The sequence below is a fragment of the Camelus bactrianus genome, chromosome 23 (genome assembly GCF_048773025.1).
Source record: "Camelus bactrianus isolate YW-2024 breed Bactrian camel chromosome 23, ASM4877302v1, whole genome shotgun sequence".
Lineage (NCBI taxonomy): Eukaryota > Metazoa > Chordata > Mammalia > Artiodactyla > Camelidae > Camelus > Camelus bactrianus.
The window spans coordinates 32,779,393-32,806,375 of record NC_133561.1 but is presented as its reverse complement, the minus strand read 5'-3'; the positions used below and the strand labels follow the sequence as shown (position 1 = coordinate 32,806,375).

The window sequence follows — 26,983 nt, the reverse complement described above, 5'->3', positions numbered from 1 at the left end:
TCTGTGTGTGTAACAGAGATGTGCCTATATCTAGCCCTGCCTGGCTTTGGTAGTGGCAGTGGAGATGCTGGACAAATAGAGGGTGAGGGGACAGTGACAGTGAAAAGAAGGGAGGAGGGGACAGGTGGGGACTAGAATTCAGCTGCTCATCTTTGTTCTGGCTCTGTGGGCAGAGCCACCTCTCTCTTAACCAGCTACGTCCCCAGTCACAGTCCAGAGGCTCACAGCAAAGCGCAGGTCCAGGGGCACTCCTGGCTCCCAGGAAGAGCTCTGGTCCCAGTGCCTGAAATGGCTGTGAGGGCAGAGAAGGGCTCTCCCTCCCTAGAGGGTCACTGGGTTCCTGCCCACGTCTGAGCCCAGTCCTCAGGGAGTGGGGAGGGGCAAAACCAGGGTGGCACAGTCAGATGTTAATGGAAGCAAGCTTGGTTAAAGCATGGATAAAACGCATTTCTAGTGACTTAAGGATCCTTGATAGGCTTGGGGGAGGAGCGATCTTAAAATATTTTAGTAATTGGCCATTTTTAGAATCACACTAAAATCTAGATTTGACTTCCCTTGAAAGTGTGAGACCTGGCCAGTCTCATGCTGACTTCTCCCTTGGGGACTCCGTGCCGGAGCTGAGGGTGGCAGCCTTCTCCTCAGCCAGGAGTCTCTGGTTTCCCACTGTCCCCACACACCTGCTATTGTTCCCATTCTAGTCATGCATTTAAACCTGTGTGGCCTGAGGTAGCATTTTACAAATCCTGTTTTGTGAGGGGGGCGGGGTGGAGGTTAAGAAACAGTCGGGAGAAGCAAGAGAAACAACTACTAAGAGGCTTGTTAAGGGAACCGAGGTGACGGGAGAATCAGCTAAAAGGCTAAAAAAAAAAAGGAAAATGGAGCCTTTTAAAAGTTAGAATCTTTTACATGAATAATAAAGATTAGGTATTGGGAAATACTTCTGACTAAAGATTTCTGAGAAAGAGCTTTGTGGAAATCCAACAGTTACATTTCTGTGGTGCTAAAACACAGCGACACAGAAGGGGCTGGATGTGCTTCATAATGATGGAGTTTGTAAAGGCACACATTTACCACGTTTAATTAGGGCTCAGGAGCATAAGAAACTCTGGAACAACAATTCCCCTTAGTTCGCGCTATTATTATAAAACAAAATCTTTTTCAGTTAGCCAGAAATCAGTTTCCTGTGCTCAGTTCAGCAGTGGATTCAAATCAATTTCTGATTCCATTTCAATTGAAATCAGATTTCAATTTCTGAAAAAAGAAAGAACCCAAGCCCTGGTGTGTATCTTTCCATCTTAAAAAAAAAAAAAAGCAATTAAATTCCATTCCTGGTTATTAGAATTGTAAAAGAAAGAATATAAAAGGGATATCTAAGTAAAACAGCCCAATTTGATTTAAAATATTCCACACATACCCACAAAGCTCTTAAAATTTAATAAAATTAAAATAAAATTTAATAAAATTACTGCAAATGAACTGGAGCCACACGTGGCCAGAGGGGCTGACGGTGAAATCAGCAGGAAATTGCTTATTCAGCCTCTTCAAACTAAAATGAATTGTTTTGATGAATGAGAATTCTCTGATGAATTACCATATGACTTGCCAATAATTTTTTCAATGTCAGGCCGAGAAAGTTTTCATTTGTCTTTTGTTCCGACTACTGGATGCAGCTACTTAAAGATAACGGAAGGTCATGGCTACTGGGACAACACTCCCCATCACGGCTCCCCAGAGGCAGGCAGTGCCTACAGGGAACTCAAGAGAAGAGGGTGGGGTGGGTGAGGCTCTCTTCAAACCTCCAAGTCTCTGCCTGGTTTTTGTTTCCTCTTCATGGTGATGTGTGGCAGCATTTAATGAATCCAACAGGCAACATCTGGATACCAGCAGGGTTGAGTCCAGAGCTCATACATTCTACCTGTTAGCACAAGTGTTGGGTCACCATGTTTGAAACTCTAGGTGCATAGGTCAGGGACAGTGTACGAAAAACTTGAGGCATGACAGTGAGAAGAGGGGTGGCTGCTGGAGCCAGAGTTGGAAAGGGGAACAGAAGGGCTCCTGAGGGCCCCAGCAAGGCCCCCAACTCAAAGCACTATCACAGCCAAAGGTCTAGAGCCAAGAGGGCAACATGCAACCAAGACGTGAAACCCAGATGCCAGACCAGGCACTTTTCGAGGGCTCAGGTGAGCCAGAGCTTGGTGTGGGCACACACGGCATTGAGTGGATCCACTGTGAGCATCCTTTCAGGCTTGACCTTTGAAGGCTGCAACTTCAGCCCCTCTTTAGTGGACATCTGTGGTCTTTCCTGCCCTGTGTCCATTCCTCTCCTCACTTGCAGTCCACCTGCGTTTTGAGAGCCCTGGCTCTCAAGGTGGTTTGTATCCCAAGCCAATTGGAACAAATGGGACTCAGTGCCAAGACTTTTGTTATAACAGTTGGGGAAGGGACATTTTGCTGGGTGTCCCGAGAAGGTAAGACTTGGAAAAGCTATAGCTACTGACAGCCATTTGTTACCATGAGCTTCCCTAGAACCAAAGTGACCCACAGGGAAGATGGGCAGGAGCTCCTAAGAGACCAGCTGAGCCCCACACCCCAAGTACCTGACGTCAAGCTCCCCTATATGAATCCTGAATTCCCATCTTTGCTCCAGTCATTCTGAGCTGGGATTTCATTCTTTGCAACTAAAAAAGTCCCGACTAATGCTTTATCTGGGAGCTGTGGAGTCCTAACAGTGAATCAGGAAACAGTGCTGGACAAAAAGGGGAAGTTAATAGTGAGTTTGAGAGACAGAGGTGAAAACACATGCCTTAGATGAAATGCTGCCATCTCAGCGAGCCTGCCTCTCTGTCAGAGGGAGTCTTTATGGTTTACTCCTTTACAAAACGTGCTCTGCTTTCCGTTAGGCTGATCAAATCACCTTAAACTCATCAGGCTCAACAAGAGACCTGCCTAGGTTAATGAGAAACAACCACTATGAAACATGACATAGCCATCACTTAGCCATGAATTATTTCCCATTTGTTAGAAACAAGGGACTGTTTAACCAGTTTGGTGTTGTGACTAATAAAATATACTGACCAGTAGAAATTTAACAGTTATCATTGTGGGGGAGGGTATCACTCAGTGGTAGAGCACATGCTTGACAAGCACAAGGTCCTGGATTCACCCCCTGTACCTCCATTAAACAAACAAACAAACCTAATTCCTGCCCCCCAAAATTATTAAATAAATAAATATAACTTATTGTATAATAAAACACACTTAAACTGGACTTCAGAACACCATCAAATCTCATTTTTTATTTAGGACTATTACACACTGAATCCAAAGTGATAGGACCATGTCACTCCTCTTCTTAAGTCCCTTTGGTACTTCTGATTGCTTTAACCACCAAGGCTTGTAAGTGCTCCCACCACCTGGCTCCTGCATGCATCTCTAGGCTCAGCCTCATCTCCCACCAGGTGGGTCACCAGTCAGTTTCTGGAACTGACTTACTTTCCCACCTAGCGCATCTTGTGTTCTTCACCATTCCCTAGATATCTCAAATCTTTTTTTTTTTAAGAGACATAAGCTTTTATTTCCTTGTTTCACAAATAAAGCTGGCTGAGTTGGTGGCCAGATATCTGAAATCTTAAGTTAGATCTTCCCAGACAAGATTCACGGTCCTTCTGGAACTCTTTTCTCTCCCCACCCTTGCCATACTTAAGGAACTTTAAGCTGCTTCTTCAAGGTCACCTTTTTAAAAATTAGTTTGTAAGCTCCCCAAGGGCAGGGCTGTGCTTCTTTTGTTCACCATTATATTTTAATTGCCTTGAAAGACATACTTGCTCCAAAAATATTTGTTGAATGAATGAAAACAAATTTAAATGCCTTACAAAATTGTATAAACTGGCAAATTCAGGCAATTGGAAATAAGAACAAATAGATCATCTGAAAAGATCAGGATGTGATGGTTAATTTTATGTGTCAGCTTGACTGCGCCCCAGGGTGCCCAGATAGTTGGTTAAACATGACCCTGGCTCTGGCTGTGAGGGTGTTTCTGGGTGAGACTAACATTTAAATCAGTAGATTGAGTGAAGCAGATTGCCCTCCCCTATATGGGTGGCTTCATCCCGTCTGTTGAAGGCCTGAATAGAAGAAGAAGAATGAGTGAGGGAGAATTGCTCTCTCTGTCTGTTTGCAACCAGGGGCACCAGGCTTCTCCTGCTTTTGGACTGACTAGGACTGGAGTTACTCCATCAGCTCTCCTGGGTCTCCAGCTCACCAATGGCAGAACTTGGGACTTCTCAGCATTCCTAATGGCCTGAGTCAATCCCTTATGATAGGCAGATAGGTAGATAGGTAGATAGATAGGTAGATAGATAGATTGATAGATAGATAGATAGATAGATAGATAGATAGATAGATAGATGTCTCTAGAGAACTCTAAGACATAGGGGAAGCCTGTTACCTTATAAATTAATTGCAGTGATGGTGAAATTGTCCCATAAACTTTCTGTTCACGAGGGAAATGGTGCTGTGCTCTTTCTCTCTAGTTGGGTGGGACCTCTGGGCCATTGTGAATGTTGATGGTGATGGATATCAGGGATGAGGCCTCATGGTCATCAGTGAATCTTGCTTTGGAGACAGGAATGTGGCTGGAATGATGATAAAAACAGGATCCAGCTCCCAAGAGGTGGGATGAAGAGCTGGCAAGAAGCAAGGAAAAGGGCAGCCAGGCTGGGCTTAGGGGCCGGCTTTGTCCTGGAAGGAACTGGAGAGAAAGCCAGGACCCAGGCAGGAGACAATTAAGGCCAACTGTGACACAGGCTGGGGCTCTAATTAAAAGCTTATGAAGGAGCACAGCTATGACAACATCAGAGCTCCCCGGTATGGAGATCAGTTCTCAATCTCCTACCAAGTTGGGATTCCATGGTTTCGGATTTGGACACAGCAGAGCATCTGGGAGCAAGTCACAGCAGGACCAGGGACTGACAGACGCTGAAGGGCAAAGGGACGTGCATTAGATTACAGACTTTAGCTATATTTCCTGGCCCCGTCTCCCTCTACAATATGTAAATACACACACACGTCTCTTGTGGAGAAAATACTGTCTTAACTAAACCCCCGAAGAAATTCACCCCACGTGTGAGCAAGGACGCAGGCAGAGCAAGTGACGCCATGGATAAAGTTCAAAGTTTTGAAGACAAAACAAGCACTTTTTCAACCAAGTTTATTTAAAAGCCTGAACAGACAGCCTTAAGTTGTGACGTATCAAAGGCATTCCTTAAGGGGGCTAAGATAATATGATCCAAGAGCTTTTCTTTCTGATTGTCTAATTTCACACAGAAATAGTTCTTGGAGGAATAAATACCATTTCTCAAAGTGTAGCCTGTGGATGACCTGGAAGGGCTCTTTAGAAAATGTGGCTTCCTGAGTTTTACCCCAAAACTACTGAATCAGAACCTCTGGAAAAGGGGTCAAAACAGGCATTAAACAAATCCTTCAGTTGATTCTGATGTGCAGTAAAGTTGTGCATAACAATGTGCCTACGGACATAAACATGGTCATTCATCTGCCTCCCAAAGATCAGGTGCCTACAAGCGAATCCTGGCAGCCCCTGGTTTTCATTGATTCTTGAATTAATTTCTAATCACTGCCTTTAGTGCATAGATTTGGGATTGTTGGTTCGAGTGAGAACCATATGCTTTAAAACCAGACTTGTGGGAAGCAGAGTTGTCATCCTATTGTGAACGTTTAGGAGTAAGACATATATATTCACCAAGTGAGAAGTTCAACCTCCTGCCTGAGCTGGAAACCGCACTGACTCATCGTCAAGTTCTTGGACAAGTTCTTGGTCCTCATCTGCAGTGAGCCTTGCAGAAGAGATGGCTGGTGGGCTTACCAGTCTTTCTCAGTGGAGGGCACTTTCACCCTCCAGGAGACATCTGGTGACGCCTGCAGGAATATTTGGTTACCGTAACTGGAGGAAGGCATCGCAACTAGAGTAAAACAGGCATCAGGTGGGTAGAGGCCAGGGATGCTGCTACCCATCCCATGATGCAAACGACAGCAAAGAATTATAGATCCAGAATGTCTGCACTACTGCTATTGAGAAACCTCCAGGGTGAAGGGTGGTTCACCCGTAAGGAGTGAACCCATAAAGAGTGATTGATCCGGTAGATGGACAATAGACCTTTCCACACTGGAAAGCCAGGGGTGCGGTGGGACAAGAAAGTGGAGTCAGGCATCCAGACACTCCCAGAATGATGTCATGAGCTCTCGTTTGCAGGTTCATTTCCCCCACTGAATAGTGAACTCCTTTAGGACAGTTTACTTCATCTCCAAGTGAATTTTGTTCATCATTGGCTAACTGTTTATTCTTTCAGAAAATTATTTATTGTTTGCCCATTTTATGTTACAGGCTAGAAATTCAATCACAAACTTGCCCCATAGCTCATAATCTAGAAACTCTCGTTGAATGATTTGCCCATTAAATTTGAGAATTTTTGCTGTGTAAGAATATATGATGAGTCAGGTGCTATAGGGCTGTTGGATTTTATTATGTAGTGACACAGATGTTTATGGTGTAGAAAATGCAAGTAAATAAATACTGATCCAATGAGAGCCTACAGACAAACAAGCAAAACTGGGAATCCCTATTTTAAGAGTCCAGGGAAGTGTCTCAAATCGATGTGTGAGCAGGTGCTAGGAGTGAGTCCAGGACCAGTGGCGCCTGCTGTTTATCGAGCTCTTACCTTCACCCTCACTCCCCCACCCCCACCCAAGGAAGCATAGCCCCAGGCAGCTTAAAATATGACATCCCGAGCGGCAGATACAGACCTGGTCACAGCTTCTGAGAGACCTTCCCAATGTCTAGGGCCATGGGCATGAACACAGGAGGGCAGTATGCATGCGAAGGCAGGACAGGGGACGGAGCGTAAGGGTAGAGAGGGTTGGCTGGGGGAAGAGAGGAAGAGTGAGCCCAGCCCTGTGGAAGGACACCTGATTAACTCTCAGAATCAATTTTCTCCTTTTTCTTTCTAGAACCAAACTCCCCAAATTTTAGCGAGGCAATGGCTACCCAGATAAAAGATTTTACTCCCTCACCTCCCTGGCCACAGATGTGGCCCTATGAACAGACGCTGGCCAGTAAGATGTGGCTGAAAATAACATGTACAGCTTTGGGTTACGTTGTCAAAGGAAGCTGTTGGCCCTGGGTTGTGGTTTCAGTGTTGGTTTTCCCCCCAAAATTCACCTGTTAAAACCCTAAACCCAGGTGTGATACTAGGAGGTGGAACCTTTGGGAGGTAATTACGTTTAAAGAAGGTCGTGAAGGTGGGGCCCCATGACAGAATTAGGGCCTTTATAAGGAGGAAAGAGATCAGAGCTCTGTCCTCTCTCCATCATGTGAGGATGCAGCAGGAAGATGGCCATCCCCAAGCCAGGAAGAGAGGACACTCAGCAGAACCCTATCCCCTGGCATCCTGATCTCCGACTTCCAGCCTCCGGCCTGAGAGAAACAAGTGTCTGTTGTTTAAGGCACCCAGCCCATGGTGTTTTGTTACAGCAGACCGAGCTGACTGACAAGCACTCCGCTTCCTTTTCCGCTCTTCCCGAGGGCTGGCCCACATGTGGTCCTTGGGAGCCAGTTTTGATCCTGCAGATGTGGACAGCACCCCCAAGGGATGGCAGGCAACACGAGAGAAGGGACCTGGGTCTTGGGGTAGCATTGTGGCTCCAGCCAGCACACCACTCTGGATGCCCACCCAGCTCTGACTTTTCTGTAGAAGATAATGACTCTTCCATCTGCTTTAGCCCTCATTTTCATCTCCGTGAAAACAGCCAAACCAATATACTAATGAATAAAAACAAATTGTTTCAAGCTGTAGCTTTAATGAAAATGCACCCAAATCCCAGGTGACCCGCCCCTTGCTGGCCCGGAGACAGTGACCGCTCATCATACCAGAGAAGTCAGCAATGGTTTGCAAATCGCGGTGTAGGGACGGCTGTGTCAGCCAGCCAAAGCGTTCTTCACAAACTTGGAAGGGCTCTGACCGCCATCATTTTCCCCAGATGATCCTGATGTGCGGTTCCTGGACCACGTTGCTGGTCTCAGGTGTGTACGGGCCCCTCTCTGCTTTCCACTCCTCGTGGCGCAGGCTGCCCTGGAACATGGCCTCTGCCCTCCTCCTCTGGGTTGGCATCTGCTGGGGTTCTTCCCTCTGGCTCATCGTCTTTGGCTCTCTCCCCACTCCTCAGCAAGTCCGCAGCTTCCCCAGGGGTAGGATCACCGCCCCTCCAAATATGAGGCCCCAGTCCCCCCAGCTTCAGCCCAGACAAGCTCTCGCCAGAGCAGTCTCCCCTCCAGGAAGAGGACTGGGACATGGGGAGAGAGTGGGCGATGTCCTGCCCTGCAATGGTGACGGAGAGCCAGCCAGCCTAGTTTATAAGCCCCAGAGAGCCAAAGCCAGCTGGCTGGGGAAGGCAGCCCCCAGGGGGTGGGGGTTTCCTGTGGTGCCAGGCACATGCTGCAGGCATGGCAAAGGTCCCAGTGCCATCCCTCAGGAAATGCGCTACCACCCATGGAAAGCTGAACCCTGGAGAGTTCTTGATCACTTCCCTAAATTACTCCAGGGTATTTCTTGGAGATGCCCTGGTGAAGATCCCCAGGGAAACCCTCCAAGTCACTGGTCTCCTCAGAATCCCCTGGAGGGTTTGTTACCACCCGGATTGCTGGGCCCCCACTCCAGGGTTTCCCAGTCACTACTCCTGGGGTGGAGCCTGAGAATGTTTGTGTCTGACAAGTTCTAGGTAATGCCAAGTATGCTCGTCCAGGGGCCACACTCAGAACCACCGCTCTCAGTGCCTGATGCCTCAGGGGGAGAAGGTAGCTGTGGAAACTCCTCTATGCAGCTCATGTAGCTTAGGCTGAGTAATTCTCTGCAAGTTTCAAAAAAAAAAAAAAAAAAAAAAAAAAAACAGGCAAAGGAGCAGGAAGGGAACTGAGAACAGGAGAGGACATCACAGACTAGGGAATCCCACAGACCTCTTGGATCTGATTCTGTCCTATCCTGGCTGTGTGACCAGTATCGCTGAAGCTTCATATTTTTTTCTGTGAAAATGAGGATACAGGGGAGAGGGGATAGCTCAGTGGTAGAGCGTGTGCTTAGCATGCAGAGGTTCTGGGTTCAATCCCCCAGCACCTCCATTAAAATAAATAAACCTAATTACTTCCCCTCCTTAAAAATAAAAAATAATCATCATAATTAAAAATAAAAAATATTTTTTGAAACATGGGGATACAATACCCGTTTAATAGGATTGTTGAGACAACTGAGTGACGCAGTGTCTAGGAGGCTCGCAACCATGCGGGACTCAGGTACACAGGTGGCCACCGGAGGAAGGTATTTAAGCCACTCCCGTTTCCCACAGTGTTCTCCAGACAGTTTTATGACATTATTTTTAAAATCCCGAGGCACTAGACCCCAGGTATGGATTGACCCCTTTCTTATTTCTGAGTCTCAAAGTGAGGGGAAAGGCTTACCTTTTTAATTTACACCGTAACAGTCTCTAGACATTACTTTCCACTTAATACTTGATGTGATCAATTCCTCCACCAGACAGAATTAATTCCATTTTCTCTAAAATTACCTACAAAGGTTGTATTTTCCAGGAGGGTGTGCTTATAACTTCTGTGATTTACACCAGCAGCTTGCTCGCCGGGTGGGAGTTTTAGTGATCCTCTCCAGCAAAAGAGTGAGAGGAAGAGAAGTAGCTGAAGTCTATAAAATTCTAGCCTCAATCCTCCCCAAAAGCTTCAAGCGACCTGTCAGCACTCACCCCGCAAATAAACCACTGAAGCAGGGGGCTCAGGCCCCTGCCCCTGCTGAGCGCCCAGCTCCTGTCCATAGAACCTCTTAGTAATCAATCACACCTCCCTTTTTTTCTTTTCAGTCTAAATTAATCTTTTAAAATCTCATTTATTCTTTTACATTCTTTTTTTTTTGCACTTTTTAAAAATTGATGTATAGTCAGTTTACAATGTTGTGTCAAGTTCTGGTGTACAGCATCATGTTTCAGTCATACACATACATACATTTGCTTTCATATTCCTTTTCATTATAGGCTGTTACAAGGTATTAAGTATAGTTCCCTGTGCTATGCAGTAGGACCTTCCTTATTGTTTGTCTGTGTTATAATAGCATTTAGTGTCTGCAAATCTCAAACTCCCACCCCCTTTATCCTCTGGTTACCGTAAGTCTATTCTCTATGTTTGTCTCTTTCTATTTTGTAAATATGTGTCTTTTCTTTTTTTTTTTTTTTTTTTTTAGATTCCACATATAAGCAGTATATCATATGGTATTTTTCTTTCTCTTTCTGGCTTACTTCACTTAGAATGATGATTTTCAGGTCCATCCATCTTGCTGCATTATTTCATTCTTTTTTATGGCTAAGTAGTATTCTATTGCGTGTGTGCGTGTGCGTGTGTGTGTGTATTTGTGTGTATATATGCACACATACCACATCTCCTTTATCTGTTCATCTGTCAATGGACATTTGGGTTGCTTCCACGTCTTGGCTATTGTAAATAGTGCTGCTGTGAACGTTGTGGTGCACATGTATTTTCAAATTATATTTTTCTCTGGATATATGCCCAGGAGTCTCGTTTATTTTTTTAAGAGTTGATTGTGTAATTTATGGACTACCTAAATGTTTTGCTTCTACTTTTTCTTTTCTTTGAAGCCGTATCTTTTTTACATCTTCAAAAAACGAATAGAGTGTTTTGTACATATTGGGCTCAATAAATACCATTGTCTGGCTGAATAATGTCTTCTGCCTGCCTTTTCAACATTTTCCTGTTCATAAGCTCAAGAGGAGTCAGAAAAGACAAAAGCAAAGAACACTCCAAAGAGGCAAGTGCTTATTAGCCAGCTCTGATAGATGTGCGGGGAGGGACTTACTTACAAAGCCAGAGAGGTGAGTGCTAGTGGCTTGGTAACCCTATCAAAGAATTTCCAAAACTAAACCATTCAGGTTCTTCTCTTCCCATCATCACTGGGGTGGGGCTCGGTGGTTTCACAGCCCCTCTCAATTATTTTACCTAATGACCTTCCCATACTGGTCATCAACTAGTTTAGCAAACCTTTTTCTCCAGAGCAGGGCCCTGAGCAATGAGTCAGTGCCCTGCAGAGGTGACCAAAGTGGTCAATGAGAGGCACCAGGTGGGAACCCAAGTTGTCCATCAGGGGCAACAGGAGAGCAGAAGTAGTGAGAGGACGTGGCTTGACTGTAAGCATCATCTTTCACAGCCTAACTTCTCCCATCGTTCCCTCTCTCAGTGAATAATAGCACCATCAACCATCTAGTTGATCAAGCCAGAAATCCACCCTAAAAAGCTCCCCATGTTCAATCTAGCATTATGTCCTACCAATGCAATTTTACCTCCTAAATATCTCCCACATCTGTCCATTTCCTGTTATTTCTGCACCATTGTCTCTCCTCTGGAAACTGACAGTCTCCCATCTAGCCTGCCTGCAGCCATGCCTGTCCCCTTCCAATCTCTCCTCCACACTGCAGCAGAGTGGCCTTTCAACAAGCCATCTGATGGTGTTACATCTCTTCTTAGAATCATTCAGTGACTTCCATGTGCTTTTAGGATAAAGGCAAAAGTTCACCTGGCCCTGGATGGTTTGGTCTCTGCCTACCTTTCCAGTCTTACCATTCACACAGTGCTTGATATATACCCTCAATATTTGCTGAGTAGTGAATACACCACATCTAGCCACAGATCAAATGACTAAAGCCATAAATGAATAGAGAAATGAGTATGCCACCTTCCCCTTAGGACTTCGCAAAATAATCTTTTTATCCACCAGTGGATCTTGAAGGGATCTTCATCCATGACAACAGACACAGGGCTCTCATTAAAAGTTAAGTTCTACTGTGTTCCAGTATTCTCGATCTTAATTTGCTTCACTCATCCTACACCTATCTCTCAGCTCCCTTTTCATAACCTATCCTAGTGACAGTTCTATCATCTCATGCATTTATCTTGATACATAATCTTATTTCTCAGGACCTAACCCCGCTGTCTTCTGAATACATTTTAATTCCCTTTTATGGCTCCTGGGCCCCTCCAGTGTTGCCTGTTGCTTGGAGCCATCCTTTCCTTCTTCCCACATGGGCAGCTCTGATCTGGTTTGCCCTAGAATCACAGGATAGACCCACACATAGCCAAAGCCCTGAATTTTTCAGATGTCAGGGCCACCAACCCTAGAGACACTAGTTCAGTATCTCCTGGAAAGATTCTAGAATCTGCATTTTAACTAGCTTTCCTGATAATTTACTGGGCTGCAGTGCAGCAACCCCGGAATTTGCCCAGGAGCCCCTCTGCTGATGCTCTGCTCTCAACTCCATGTGTGCAGGCCAGGATGCCAACTCTTCTATACCAGAGTCTAAAAGGATAGTCTAAAGAAATAGCCATCCGCTGATACAGTATTTCTTAAACAATCAAAGTGTTATTGAACGAAGCTTCATAGATAACATAGCCCAAACTTCAACAAAGGCCAGAATTTTAATAGAAAAAGAAGACAGTAGGACTCTTTCTTCAGGCTCTATGCTCAATGTCATGAGATATATAAATAAGTTTATACTTTAAAACTCTGGTTATCACTCACATAAAAGAATGTCTTATGAAGATCTTAGCATAGAGTCTGGCATAGGATAGGTGATCAATAAATGTTTTTTGAATGAAGAAATGATTCCAAAGGATAGTCCCCCACCAAAAATCACCCTGTCCAATGATAGAATTAATGGATTGCCTTTGAAACCAGGGCTGGAAATGGCCCAGGCAGATGTCCTTACAAGCATCTTCTCATTTTCTATGTTTAGAAATTGAGACCCAAACACCAGCCAACTGAATCCTTTCTGTCTGAGAGTGGAGTTACTGGTTGGTTTCAGTATCTGGGCTTCTACTGAGATGAAATATTAATCAGACCATTGAGCTCTGAAATGATCTCTTTTCGTATATAGAAGTTATTCAAGTACACTTAAAATCCAATGGCTTGCACATTTTACTCTGAATGCCCTACCAATCAATTGTTGGAGTAGCCTTGGTTTGAAGTCAAATGAATGTTTCTTTCATATTTGGAAAGACAAGTGATAATATGTTAAGACTGAAAAAACGGCAAAGTAGCGTGGGCTGCTGACTCTCTCCCCTGGATCTAATCCTGAATGGAGACACCACAGAAAGGCTGAGGTGGGAGGGCCATAAAGCAGAACTCAACAACTAACACAGGAGGAGTGTGGTCTGGAGTCAAAGAGGGCCAGAGCCACTGGATCTCTGCCTTCCTCTTGTTTCCCTTCCCCTCCTTGCATCTGCCTTCAACGATCATTTCATGCAGCAATATTAACCCCACACCTGGGGAAGGTGGAACTGGACAGGTAACCTGAGGGCAATGTCAGTGCCCACCAGAATAGGAAACACAGAGGAACAGGCTGGTTGGCTGGCAGGAGACCAAGTTCTCCCCGTTACCTTTCCTGGGATCAGAAGCACTGGGAGATTCCCTAAGGGGCTGATGATGCTAAAGTAGGGAAACAGGGAGTGGCTGAGCAAGCGTGCAATACAAGGGTCTGTTCACCTGAGGAGAAGCCCCATCGACCAAACCTAAACTAGCCTGGAAAACACAAGCAAGGTTTTCTCACTCCTCCAAGGGAAACATTGGTAGTCAATGCAGTTGAGAGCCCTAACAGAAGACAAACTCAGAGAGAAAAATAAGAGACCTGTTCCCTGGAGGAAGCAAAAGTAATTGTAAAGACAGAACAAGAATTTAAAATCAGCATAATGAATAATTCCCAACTTAAAGAAGGATATTGGACATCTGCAAGAGGAACAAGTGACCATGAAGATAAAGCTATTAAAAACATTGCACACAGAAAAGTATAATTTTCCAGGTAAAGGATTCAATGGGTAAATTAAGTTTCAGAATGGATACAGCTGAAAAGAAAGATTTAATGAGCTGGAAGATCAAGTCAAAGGACTCTCAAGGAAAGCATCAAGAAAGGAAAAAATCAGATAATTGTTAAGAGGTATAGAAAACAAAAGTAAACATGTCACTATCTGCATAACAGGGATCTCTAAAGGAGAGAAACAAACACGGACAAAAAATATTTGAAGAAATTATTTCTGAGAATTTGAAGAAATTATTTCTGAGAATTAGAGAAAGATATAATGTTTAGATTGAAAGGTCTCAACCAGTGCTCAACATTTTAAAAAGGGTAGGGAAAAATACAATTAGATGCATCCTAGTGAAATGTAAGAGTATCAAACGTAAAGGGAACAATCTGAAAGCTTACAGGGAGAACTAGCAGGTGCCCTAAAAGGAATGGGAACCAGACTGCTACCAGGATTCTAGGTAACAGTAAAGAGCTATCTTTAAATTTTTGGAGATAAGGAACTTTGACCCTAAACATTTCTATCCAGCCTTATTATAAATATGAGGACAAAATGAAGATATTATGAAACATACTGGGTCTATGGAAATTTTATACCACAGATTTATGCCTCTTTGCAAGATTTCTTAAGGCATACACTTTAAGAAGGAAAATTAATCCAGAAAGAAGCAATAAGACACGAGAAAGTAAAAAATAAACAAAATAGTAGTATGTGATATATATAACATGGGTAAACCTTGAAAACATTCTGCTTAATGAAAGAAGCTCGTCTAAAAGGCCACATATTAAATGATTCCTTTAACATGAAATGTTCCGAAAAGGAAAATCCACAGAGACAGAAAGTAGATTAGCGTTGGCAGGGGCTGAGGGAGAAGGTGAGGAGCGATTACAAATGGATATGGGGTTTTTTGGGAGGGTGATGAAAATATTTTGGAATAGACAGTGGCAATAGTTGCACAACCTTATGAATCTACTAAAAGGCACTAAATTGCACGCTTTAAAAATAATTTTTAAATAAATGAAAAAACAACATTAGGGAAGTTTAAAAAAAAAATAGCAATGATCAGCCTCCCTCCTCTGCTAAAAATACCTACGCCATTTCAGACTTAAAGCTGCAAACAACAGGAATATGCCAGGACGAGAGAGCAGAGGAAGCTTTTTTCTTACTCATGGGGAAGAAAGACATAAATATACAGAAGCTTTAAGCATTGATAGGGAAAAATAACAATAGGCAGAAATCTAAATAAGGCTTGGAGCAACCACCAGAGAAATAAGAGTTATCCAGTGTAGCTGAATTCAAGCATTTGCATATTCCAGGACATTATTTTTTGAGAAATTACTTTCCTGTTATGTTTTCTCTTTATATTTAGAAAATATATTTTAGCTCTAATTGGGACTCCGACTCCGCGCTATTTCTGCCGTGGCGTGGCTCCAGGAAGGCATCCGCATTTGCTACCGCCGGCGGCGGCAGACCGGCCCACAGCGCCCAGCACCGTCGCTCCCGGCAGCTCGGGGCGCGCACCGCAGGCCGGCGGCCGAGCTCGCGCATCCCGGCCGTCGCTCCTCCACCTGCTCTGCAGACGAGAGAAGGTGAGCGAGTGGAGCTCGAAGTCCAGCCAGTCCTTGGCTTCCAAGCAGGAAAAGCAGGGCGCTGAGGAGCGAGGGCGGGGCGCGCGGCGCAGGCAGCCTCGGTGAGTCCCGGGCCGGCGCCGGCGGGGAGTCAGCAGGAGCCCAGCCAGGCGCCAACACCTAGACCTCGGGGCCGACAGAAGGGGAGCAAAAACAAGGGTGCTGCCAAGACCTGGAAAACAACCACAACTCCAGGGAGGAAACCAAGGCGCAGACCCAAAAAACTAGAGGAGGAAGAAGAGGGCATCTCGCAGGAGTCCTCGGAGGAGGAGCAGTGCCCGCGCCGTCTGCTCCCTCGCCAGGGACCAGTTTCCTTCTGGGGCTAGTAGCTCCGCCCCGCCCCAATGCCCCCACCCCTCCCCCAGGCGCACGCATCACCGCCACCCACCTGCGCGCTCACAGCCGCACCACACCCACACCGGCCGCTGCAGGCCCTCCGGGCCGAGTGGGAAGCAGTTTTCCTTTGATTTCAATTCCCAGAGACCCCTCTCATCCACACGCCACACCTGCCCTCTGGACAAAGCTGACTTCCCACGTCACCGCTCCCTGCTTTGCTGATCCCCACTCCCTCAGCGGTGGGAACATTGCTGGCTGGGTTCTTGGTCTGGGGGGTCCCTTCTGATCCCTGACTCTTACCCCTGGCTTCCCATTAAGGGGCTTGGGAGGGCTCCCCTGGCCAAAAAAGGGCCCAAGCCCCATCTCCTTCTGACATGGCCCACTCGCACTGTATCAGCAGCAGCAGGTGTCGCTGACACCCATTTTCCTTCCCCACCTTACCTAGTCCTTGCACTAGGTTGGGCAGCTCACTTGGGGGCACAGGAAGGAGGGCAGGAGGGGTCTAAGCCCCCTACTCGCCCTAAGCAGGTTCTAGTCCACCTTGCCCTCACCCTGGAGTCTACTGCAGTGATGGAGATGCAAAGCCACCTTTATCCGGGGAGGCCCAGGGGCCTGGGTTTCCTGTGGCAACCACTTAAGGTGGGCTGGAGCCACTCCTCATCCCCATCTGCTTCCACTCTTGGCCTGTTTCCCTTTCCCTTACATGGGGCGCTAGTAACAAGGAGCTAGCCTTGCCCACTCCCACCCTTCTGCTCCTCCTCACCCCCCAAGGTTCTGGTTTCATCTTTCCTCTGGTCACAAAATACCTCTGGACAGTTGTGCTGTTTTTTGTTCAGTTTCATTCTTAGGCATCCATCATTGCTGCTGCTACCAGCGCTAAACGTTCATCCTCATTGCCTCCTGTTCTGCCTACATTCCCCTCCTCCAAGATGCTCTTGGAGGAAGGGGCCTGGGGCAAAGCAGGCTGGGTTACCGACTACCCCAGTCCCAGGGAAGGTGCGGCCCTGCCCCTAGTATGCTGCAGCAGAGAAAGGAAGGGGGCCTGTTTTGACCGTCAGGTGCAGGGACCACCTTCTCCACCTGTTCTGTCAGGAAGGAGGTAGCCATTATCTGTCCTTGCCTGGGTCCCCCTTCTGGTTTCCTATTTGCAGTTACTTGAATAAAAAAAATCCTTTTCTGGAAAAAAAATATTTTATTTAAATTTATATATGATATATAATTTAATTTTAAAATACTTATGTATAAATATTTTAAGTTACTTCCTATTTATATCTTTACATAAAGTATGTTTATACATGTACTTTGTATTTAAAGTGCATTATTATGTTGTACAATTTTAAAGTTATACTTATAGATAGGTTATATTTTCTACGAAGTTCATACCAAGGTGCATTGATGGAGCATTACAAACTTTCTTTCCAGAGCATTGTGTTTTAATAACATTTTGAAAAGGTGAATGAATGTTTACTACTTCACTGTGGAAAATGGGAAGAAATTAGCTTAATTACCACAGGAAGGACTTAGTGTAGGCATGAGGAAAAGCAGATTAGGGGCAGCCATGAACACAAAGAAATTCCCAATTAACTTTGTTACGTGAATACCTTCACATAAATCATTAAAGACACCACAAAGACACATGGTTTCATGGGTTATTTTGGAATCAAGAATCAATTAGTGGAGATTCCATGATATTGACAATTTTTATGTTTTACAAATGCACTTCCAGTCTGGTTTTGGCAAATATGTAGATCTGAAAGAAATCTGGTCATTTCCTTGAATTCTATCACTTTCACAAGTGGAGTCTGAGAGCCCAGCAGACTGAGATGATAAAGGTCGCACAGCCAGTTACCCGTGCGCTCAGGACTGGCATCCAGTTCTCCTGATGCTATTTCAGCACCCTTTCGGCCATGTGATATTATTACCACACTTGTCTTCTCTTTCACTGCTGTTCTCCTAAGTCTTTATTCAGTTACATGCTCTACATTAAATCCAAATTCAACCCAAATACTTTCCCTTTTCAAGCCTTCTTGCTCAACATCAGTGGTCCCCTGTCGCTCAGAACCTAATCTCACTGGGTAAGGGCTGTATGTCCTCCAATATTTCACTTGATGGAATAGATCTTCAATATATTTAATAACAATATTCATGATATTTGATTACAGTCATGAGGTGTTGTAGGTGTAAATTATGACTTTTACCATTGAAACCATAATTTTTAGAAATGGGAAGAGTGGTGTGGGAAAAATATTCTCACCACTGGTGAAAAATCATGTTTTCACAGGGTTTGCAAACAGGGAAATAAATATCTGTGGTCTTGCTTCATACGTTTTTGCTTTATTTGGCGAAAGCAAAAGGCAGTTTTCTTTGCAATAAAAGTGGCCTTTCGTTTTTGCCAATGCTTCACATCCATTTTTGCCAAGCAACAAGCTGTTTTCCCAGGAGAAAACAGCTCAAGCTGAAATAAAAGTGAAGCACAATTTATAAAATTTCCTTCTTTGAAAACAAAAATCATTCCACTCAATGCAAATACCACCTAAGGGGCCCTGCACAGAGAAAATTTTAGTTTGGAAAAAATCAGAAGTTTCAGGCAGCCATGCCAATTGCAAATAGATGGTATAACAATGGTCACCTTTACTGGCCATTTATTTTTATGAACAGCAATATTTAATGAGTTATTCCTTGAGACTTGGCCTTTGGGGAAAATTTTTTATTGAATGTTTTCAAACAAAAGCTGTAATTCAATTGCAAAATGACCCTGGGCATGTTGTGTGATTCAACACTCATTCGAGTAGTATATTTGATTAAGTGAGGCTTCAGAAAGCAAGCAACTAAGAAAAGAGGAATGGGCAGGGGTGGAAGCAGCGTGACAGACGGCAGAACAGTAACACTCAATTAGTGCATTAGTGCACTTCAGAAGCCCCTCGGGCACCACTCGGAAGCCTTGGGCTTCCTGTCTCCTTGTGCATCTTGAGAGGCTGGGGGCTCCCTAGAGTCTGCATCAGTCAGGTGATGGCAGGACATCTGGAGCATGTCTGCTGATGCCGAGTCGCCCTTCACTGACAAGAGAAGAGCAGACCGGGCCAGCTCCAGCCACGCGGCTCTAACATGAGTACACCGCTTGCCCTCCTGCATGCACTGTGGAAAGGCCTTCAGTTCAGCAAGGGCACGATGGTGCCTGTCACCCTTCCCTCTCCAAAGTGATGTTAAGAAGCTGACGTTTATCAAAGTGAACAGACACCTGCTGCCAGTAAAGCATACCCTGAATAAGGGCACATAGAAGAGCATCTAGAGAGTTTGCGATGAGAACCAGGGGCTCTTGAGACCGAGTGCCTCCAAATGCAAGCTCTCCCTCACACTGTGCATGACATTTTATTACAACCAGCTATATCCCTGCAAGAAGGGAAGTCTGTGTCCACGATCTTACTTTGCGGAGATAGAGGAAATGAATGCAGGCTTCTTCTTGAGATATATTCTAGAGTTTCAGCCTTTTGTTTCTTTTCTCATATACAGCAGTTCATTTATATTCCACTGGGCTTCTGCACATAAAATTCATCTCTGTGTGGGTGGAAGTAGCCCCAACTTACTTCTGTGCTGTTCACAGAGTTATTTTCATTATTGGTACATGATGTGCTATCTCTGTAACTCACAGTACTTAGAGGAACAAGTGTTGGACTCTGAAGGGGTAAAATCCAGTTTAATTGCCTTAACTCTCCTGCTGCCAGCAGGGTAAACATTGCTCTTCATTGCTTCTCATCAAATCCCTCTACCACTAAACATAGGTCTCTGTCTTCAATAATAAAACTAGTGTGAACTTCCTTGACCTAGAATTCAAGTTGTGCTCAATGCTCTGCATTTCTATCACATATACAGAAAAAGTAAACTAATTTGTTGAGTTCCATAGCCTCTGCTGAGAAACTCACTTGGGCATCATGGAAGATCTGAAACGTAATTGCAACAGTCTACAGATAAGGATTTGGTCTCATTTCCAGAGAGACAGCTAATGCTTACTGAGTGCCTTCCATGTGCTAGACATTTTCACAGGTTTTAATTCATTCATAAGGTTCACAATAGCTCTGGAAAGTGAATATTACTAAGCTCCTCTTGTGGATGAGAAAACAGAGGCCTAGAGAGGTTAAGCAATTTGCCAGCCGTCATGCAGCTAAAAAGTGGCAGAGCCTGGATTTAAATTCAGGACTGCCTCTGCCAGGGTCCAAGTCCTTTCCACTCTGCTATGCTGCCTCTCCCGGTTGGTGCAGGCCCTGGGAGACAACTGCCACATCAAGCATCATTTGGAGTGCAGCAAAGGAGAAAGTCGAGTGGGCCCTGGTCAGAAAGTCATAAATGCTCTCCGTTCTTCCCTACCCATAACGTGGTGGCACTTGCAGAAGGAAGCGGGCCTCCTGCCCATCAAACCCCTTTGGAGGGGGCTGAGTACAGCTGGGTCACTACACATTCTTTCTCTCATGTTTCTCAGGTATTATAAAGTACCACTAGCCTTCAGTTAGTTGTTAATGTCTGACTCTGGCTTTCCTGCTTACTGGGATAAGAGGAGATACCTGAGAGGGATGAAAAAAAAAAAAAAAAAAAACCCTCCTCAAACCCAAGACCGCTTATCAGAGAGCTTGAGAGTTCTCAGTCTCCACGGGCCCTGGAGCCAACCTGTCCAAGTTCAAACATGGCTTTGCTGCTTACTAGATGATTAATTTCAGGCAAATTGCTTCCCTTTTCCATGTCTTGGTCTCCTCCATCTATAAAAATGGGAAGAATGACAGTATATATTTCACAGCATTGTGGTGGAGATTTAGTAAGTTAATAAATACATAGCACTTAGATGATACCTGCTGCTTAGAAAGGGTGTTTAGTTATTGTTGCCTCATGGGCAGACTGTCCCTGTGCACTGTGGCAATGACCCATGGAGAGATTTCCTTGCTTCCCCTAGAACCGTGGCATGGCTGATCAGGAGTCTTTACGAGTACTTGGGAAGTTGAGCTTTTGTTTTCTGTTTGACATGCCCTTGAAGCAGGCCTGGATTCTTTCCTTTGTGTCCATGGGTGTATTCCTCATGTCAGACTTCTGTTATCTGGGAATGGGAAGGGGCAATGCCAGATGCCTTGTGCTGGTAACTCTCTTCAGCTGAGAATAGAACCAACTTCACATCCTTCCTACTGGCCTTTCCCTGGAATCCATCATGACCATATTCCATTGTATTCAGCCCATTTCATAGGCTGTGGATGTGTTCTATGTCCTACAACACTTTTCAAAGGTCAAAAAGAATCACTGAAATGAAGGATCCTGAGATCTTGACCTCAGTGACCTTCTGGCCTGTATCCTTTTGTCAGCCTTCCAATTTCCTTTGCACCTACAAGAATTCAACCTATTGATTTGTTGCTTTTCTGATGGTGGTACCTTAGCATCCACACACACATTCAGCTGAGCTTGCTGAAGCTGGCAGCATTTATGATGCCCTGATAGTGTGGTGTCGCTGTGGTTAGGAGACATGACTGAGTGTATTCTAAGAGATTATTTTTAATGTCTCCTTCCTCCTCCACTTATACAAGTAGAAATGTTTGGAAAATGTGTAATGAGATGTTTCTGTAAAATCTTATCCAATATTTAAGAACTATTGGCCCATCTTCATGGGCCAAGTATTGTTCTCAGCACTGCTCTCATGCTTTGCTCTCATGGAACATGCATACTAGGGGAGGAAACAGCCAATAGACAGTCACTAAACAACCAAGACACTGTGGGTAAAGTACTACGGAGAAAAAGGAGGAAGAGGTAGAGGACGAGGAAGGAAAGGGGGCAGGGCGGTCCGGGCGATAGGACAGAGAGTAGGTTATAGAAAAGGCGGCAGCACAGGACTATTTAAGCTGGAGGACGTGGGGAAGTCCTCTAGGAAGCAGTGACATTTGAGACCTAAAAGAAGAGAGAGCCAGCCACTTAAGGGTCAGGGGAATGGGCTTCCAGGATGAAGGGACAGCAGGTGGAAAGTCTCTGGGGGTAGAAAAGAACATGCTCTTCAAGTCAGAGAAAGCATTCCAGTGTGGCTGAAGTAGGAGGAGAGTGGTACAGCACACAGCTGGAGGTGTAGAAAGCAACCAGATCAGGCAGGGCCATGGGGGCCATGGTAAAGCATTTGCATTTGGTGGTGAAAACATGTCTGGCGTGTTAGCGACTTGTACTGCATGCCAGGAACCACACACAGATCTTTCCTTCCTTTGATCTGGCAAACTCTTCCTCCAATTTTCACAACCATTTGCTACACCAAATTTTTCAACAGTGGTAAAGTAAAGAAGAAAAAGTATAGGAAGGAAGCAAGTTTTAGAGAAACATTGCCAAATCTAGATGGAAAGGGAAAAAACATAAATCTTTACTGAGTGCTCATATTCTTAAAGCTGTGGTGCCTTGCATCTGGTCTGTTATGAGGGCAAAGTTTGGCCAGTTAACAGCAATTTAAGTTCCTCTGAGTAACAGTTTTGTTTTAAAGCAAATCATTGGTATCAAGCTAGGGCAAAGTTTATCTGTTACAGACACATTCAGACATAATTCATAAATTAAGTAGTATAAATAACATAGATTTTTCCTGGTTCCAGAATCTGAACTTAAAATAGGATGAGACAAGGGCAGCTAATTCCTCAGTTATGTGCCAAAAAATCCAAAGTTCAGAAGCAAAAACTGGAGTAGAAAGGTAGCAGAAATCCTTTAGATAAACTAGGTATTAAACAATGCCTTAGATAATTGCTCTGTGTAATTTGTTAGTTTATGCATTAACTGTTATTGCACCATTAAGACAGCATGTTTTTCTGTCGAATGTGGTCCAAACTGCTATTTTAAATAGCTAATCAAACAGTATTTAGGAAATTAATGTCATTTATTTTTAAGGTCTTTCCTTTCATTGTTTGCTTTAGTTTACTGAAGGCTCTGCTCTGCTCTCTGTAACATTCAGAATGAAAAGAGTAAGAAAACCTTCAACAGCAAGACCACGTGAGAACAATCACTTCCTCACCACAGTGAACAGAAAAAGGGAAACTCCTTGATTTAGGAATAAGAATGTCCTCACTCACAGATTTAATTAAATAACTAAATGTTAATAAAGGTTTGTCAGTGGACTCTTTGCTCACTTTGGAAACAATATATTCCCCATGCTCATTTTCCAAATGAGAAACTTAAAAATCATAAGGATTCAGGAAATAATCTCCAAGACAATGCGTTTTACAAACTCTAGCCAGGAAGAAGTCATCCCACCTTCTTCTCTTTTTTGTAAAAGTAATGCTATTCATTGTCCTTCCATGTATTTGAAGCCAGGAAGTAAAGATCTCCTTAAATTTAGAGAATAAAATCCATTTTCTAACAGTCCTCTTAGAATGGGCTCCAAATTGCAAAATAAAAAATACAGCACACGTCTCTTCTCTGTATTTACATCTTCTGTATTTACATCAGAAGTGAATTTTAATTTAAGAAGCACAGTAACTTGTATTTTAAGAACAAATCAGCCTCATTAGCTAGTGCAAAATGCTGCTTCTCCAGCTATCATTTTGAGATTTAAAAAAAAATTAGATTCACCCTTCCTTTGCCTTCAGAAGCCAATCATCAGACAAAGTGACAGCCTGCAGCCACACATAGAGAATGTGGTAGATCAAGTGTTGCTTTTGGTCACTGCCTGTGCACATACCAGAGCACCCCAAAGGGTGGAAAAGATAAGCCATCTGCCACAAGCACTTACACAGGGAGTATACTAAAACTAAATTGAAAAACGATCACCTCTGAGTGGGACTTTGCAGAGAAACAGGCATCTGGGGAGATTTTCTGGGGTTCTGACAGATGAATAGTTTCACTTAATCCTTCCATGTGGAAGGGTCAAGGCCAGGGTAAATCTAATAGCTTTGGAATGAAGAGTATGATAACAATGTAACTCATATTTTCCCAGCCCTGGCCCTCCTTTTACTCTCCTAAAAAGATATTTTAATAAACCCATAGCTATTAGTCCCAGGAAGCTTTCCTTCTTGCAAATGTCAGTCCTGCATTTTTGAACTACAATATATACATTCATGCTAGTTACCTTTTAATAATTCTTGACTCATAGGTAAAAGAACAGGAAAACACCCTTAAAATTAAATGCTCCATTCTTGTTTTAAGCCAAATCACACAGTCCATTTTCCTTACAAATCAGCCTATTGCTTGTTAATCACTGTTGTTGCTTTATGCTCCCTCTGGTTCCTCTGTATCTGTCTGCTCCCAGGACACACAGACCTGAAGGCAATATTGCAGGTATGTTTCTGCCAAATGCACTAAATTACTCCACCTCTCCCTCCTGATGTGAAGTCTCTACACACACAGCCCCAAATCACACTATCTTCCCCGGCATATTGCAAACATGTCTAATTTGTTGTCCACTCTCTCTCGGTCTCTCTGGCATTACTGCTTTCTGGATATTTCCCTCTTGCTACTTACTTTTATAGCTTGTTTTTTCCCTCCAAAGCATTGGGGTTACACCTATCTGTCTTAATTCTCATTTTGTTTGATCCTTTCCATATTTTTAACTTCAGAAACCCTGTGTAGCATTTCTCTTTATTCACTGGTGTTTCCAGTACTTCTTGATTTAATTTCATCTGTAAATCTAATTAACATGCTGTTTACTACATTTTTTTTCCAGGTTACAAATGGACATGCTCAAGAAAAAACAGCGCTAGCAGGGATTCCCTTCCTAGCCCTCTCCTACTGGGAGAGCCTCAGAAAGTGCAATTAACTTTCTCCAGCTCAGGGACGGCTGCTTCAGTCACTCTGCACCATTCTGATGGACAGCTGGGTCTCTCCCCTAATCAGGCAATTTGGAACTAGAACAATTACAAAAGACAGCAATTACTGAATGCAGTCTGTTATTGTAAAGATGGAGGTTGAGAGGAGGAAAAGGAAAGGAGAAATGGCCCAAGTTTAGAGTCAGATGATTAAAAAAAAAAAAAAGATCTCAGACCTATTGTGGGAGTAGACCTAATCAGCAGGACTCTGAAAAGCAAAGACTCTCCTGGGTCCAGGAAGGGGAAAATGCAGACCTGGTTATCTTTCTTTCTTAACACCTTTATTGTGGTATTATTACTGTGCAGTAAAGCACACATATTTCAGATGCACAATTAGATGAATTTTGATAGATATATACACCAATGAAACCACTACCACAATCAAGATAGCCAACATCTCCATTACCGCCAAAAAGGTGAAACTTTCAAACTCCCAATTTATCCTTTCCTACCTTCTCTACACCCTGGTAACCACCAGTTTGTTTTCTATGTTAGTGAGTCTGTTTCTGTTTTGTAGATAAGTTCATTTGTGTCCTTTTTTTTTTTAAGATTCCACATATAAGTGACATCATATGGTATTTTTCTTTCTTTCTGGCTTACTTCACTTAGAATGACAATCTCCAGTTCTATCCATGTGGCTGCAAATGGCATTATTTCATTCTTTTTTATGGCTGAGTGGTATTCCATTGTGTGTGTGTATATCACAGTTTCTTTATTCAGTCCTCTGTTGATGGACATTTGGGTTGTTTCCTTGTCTTGGCTATTGTAAATAGTGCTGCTGTGAACACTGGGTTGCATGTGTCTTTTTAAATTATATTTTCCTCCAGATATATGGCCAGGAGTAGGACTGTTGGATCATATAGTAGGTTTATTTTTAGTTTTTTAAGGAACCTCCATACTGTCCTCCATAGTGGCTGCACCAATCAGACTTGGTTTTCCAGCAAGCCTCCAAGCTCATCTCCTGGTCTTCTAGTAAACAAAGACCAATGATTGATGTTTGTTTTTGTTGTTCTTAAAGATTCCAAGAGTTTCTTACAATCATGCTCTGATATTTAAACAATTTCTCTTAAGTTCTTTCCTTATGTCTTCGATTATTTTTGTTGTAATTTAAATATATTTCACTTTTTTTTAATGTAGATATAAAGACTGGCCAGATCTTTTTTACAATGATTACAAACCATAGAGCTTTGAAGAGATGGTCTGTCACAGTGTCTTCTTTGGACTCAGTAATTCTCATTTCTTGAAATTTCCCTGATTTTACTTTAGCAATTGTCTCAAAAGCACCATATACCTTCTCCATAACCAGTGAAAAGACCCCAAAATGGGATACTTGTCAATGAGAAAGTACTATTTCTCACCTTTAATGGTCATAGTCTTATAAAAACATAAGAAAAAAATGTCTCTATTTAAATACGAAATTAACTAGAATGGTTTCTAATTTAAATGTTTTTCTAATTGAGTCAATGGAAGAAGTCATGTCAAAAACTAGTGATGCTTAATAAAGACATTTTTTCCCAACACAGGCTGGATATTTACCAGGAGAAAGAAGGAAATGAACTTAAAAAAAGGTTGCCTGGGAAAACTTTCATATTGGGTTGAAGGTTGAGGGGGAAAATACCTCACTAGAGGATCTTATGAATATTTGACAAAAGCCTTGTTACCTATTCCTCTCCAACTTTTTTCTGTTCTCATAAAAGAAAGAAAAGGAAGAGGAAACTATGTGAAAATCCAGCTTCCTGTGAGTGAAAAAATGGAGGAAGAGGGTTTTAGATGGGAGAGGCCCATGAGAGATGGGATTATGAAGGTAACCAAATGTTCTCTGTCAGGTTAACAGAAAATAGATCATGGAAGGTTTTGACACCAAAACTTATGGGACCCCTGAAGCAGGTGGAGCTCAAACTGGAAGCCTCCACAACACTTGGCACAGGCCTGGGCTTCAGAGTAACTGTAGCTCCACTGGTGAAAGTAAGTTACATATTTTCTCTCTAGAGCAGAATGCAGTTAAGTCCACGTTGGGTTTAGTAGGGATCCTGATTACTGGCTTTGTCCTTTATTGGTTGTGTGGCCCTGCTTAAGACATTTGATCTCTTTCCATGTCAGCTTTCTCCTCTGTTCAAATATCCTCCCCCACAGGGTTGTAGTAATGATCAAGTGAAACAGAGGAAGTGAAACCTCAAACTTTGTACAGAACTAAGACGCTTTCTTAATTAAGGTTTCACAAAAACTAGAATGTTTTATTCTTTAAGAGTGTTTATACTATTTTATATTCATTAGTTCTAGACCAGTGATAC

General features: G+C 43.5%; 1 protein-coding gene and 1 long non-coding RNA gene across 15 annotated transcripts in view; one reads left to right on the top strand and one right to left on the bottom strand.

Moving 5' to 3' along the window:
* Positions 1–26,983, bottom strand: part of LOC105062315 (uncharacterized) — a 94,045-nt gene that overhangs the window by 44,356 nt on the left and 22,706 nt on the right. The window lies entirely within an intron of this gene.
* On the top strand, positions 9,346–16,252 carry LOC141574722 (uncharacterized). The gene is given in 4 exon segments (XM_074351443.1): positions 9,346–9,358; positions 15,266–15,619; positions 15,622–15,866; positions 15,899–16,252. Coding segments are annotated over 4 exon segments (897 nt in total). The 3' UTR covers positions 16,184–16,252.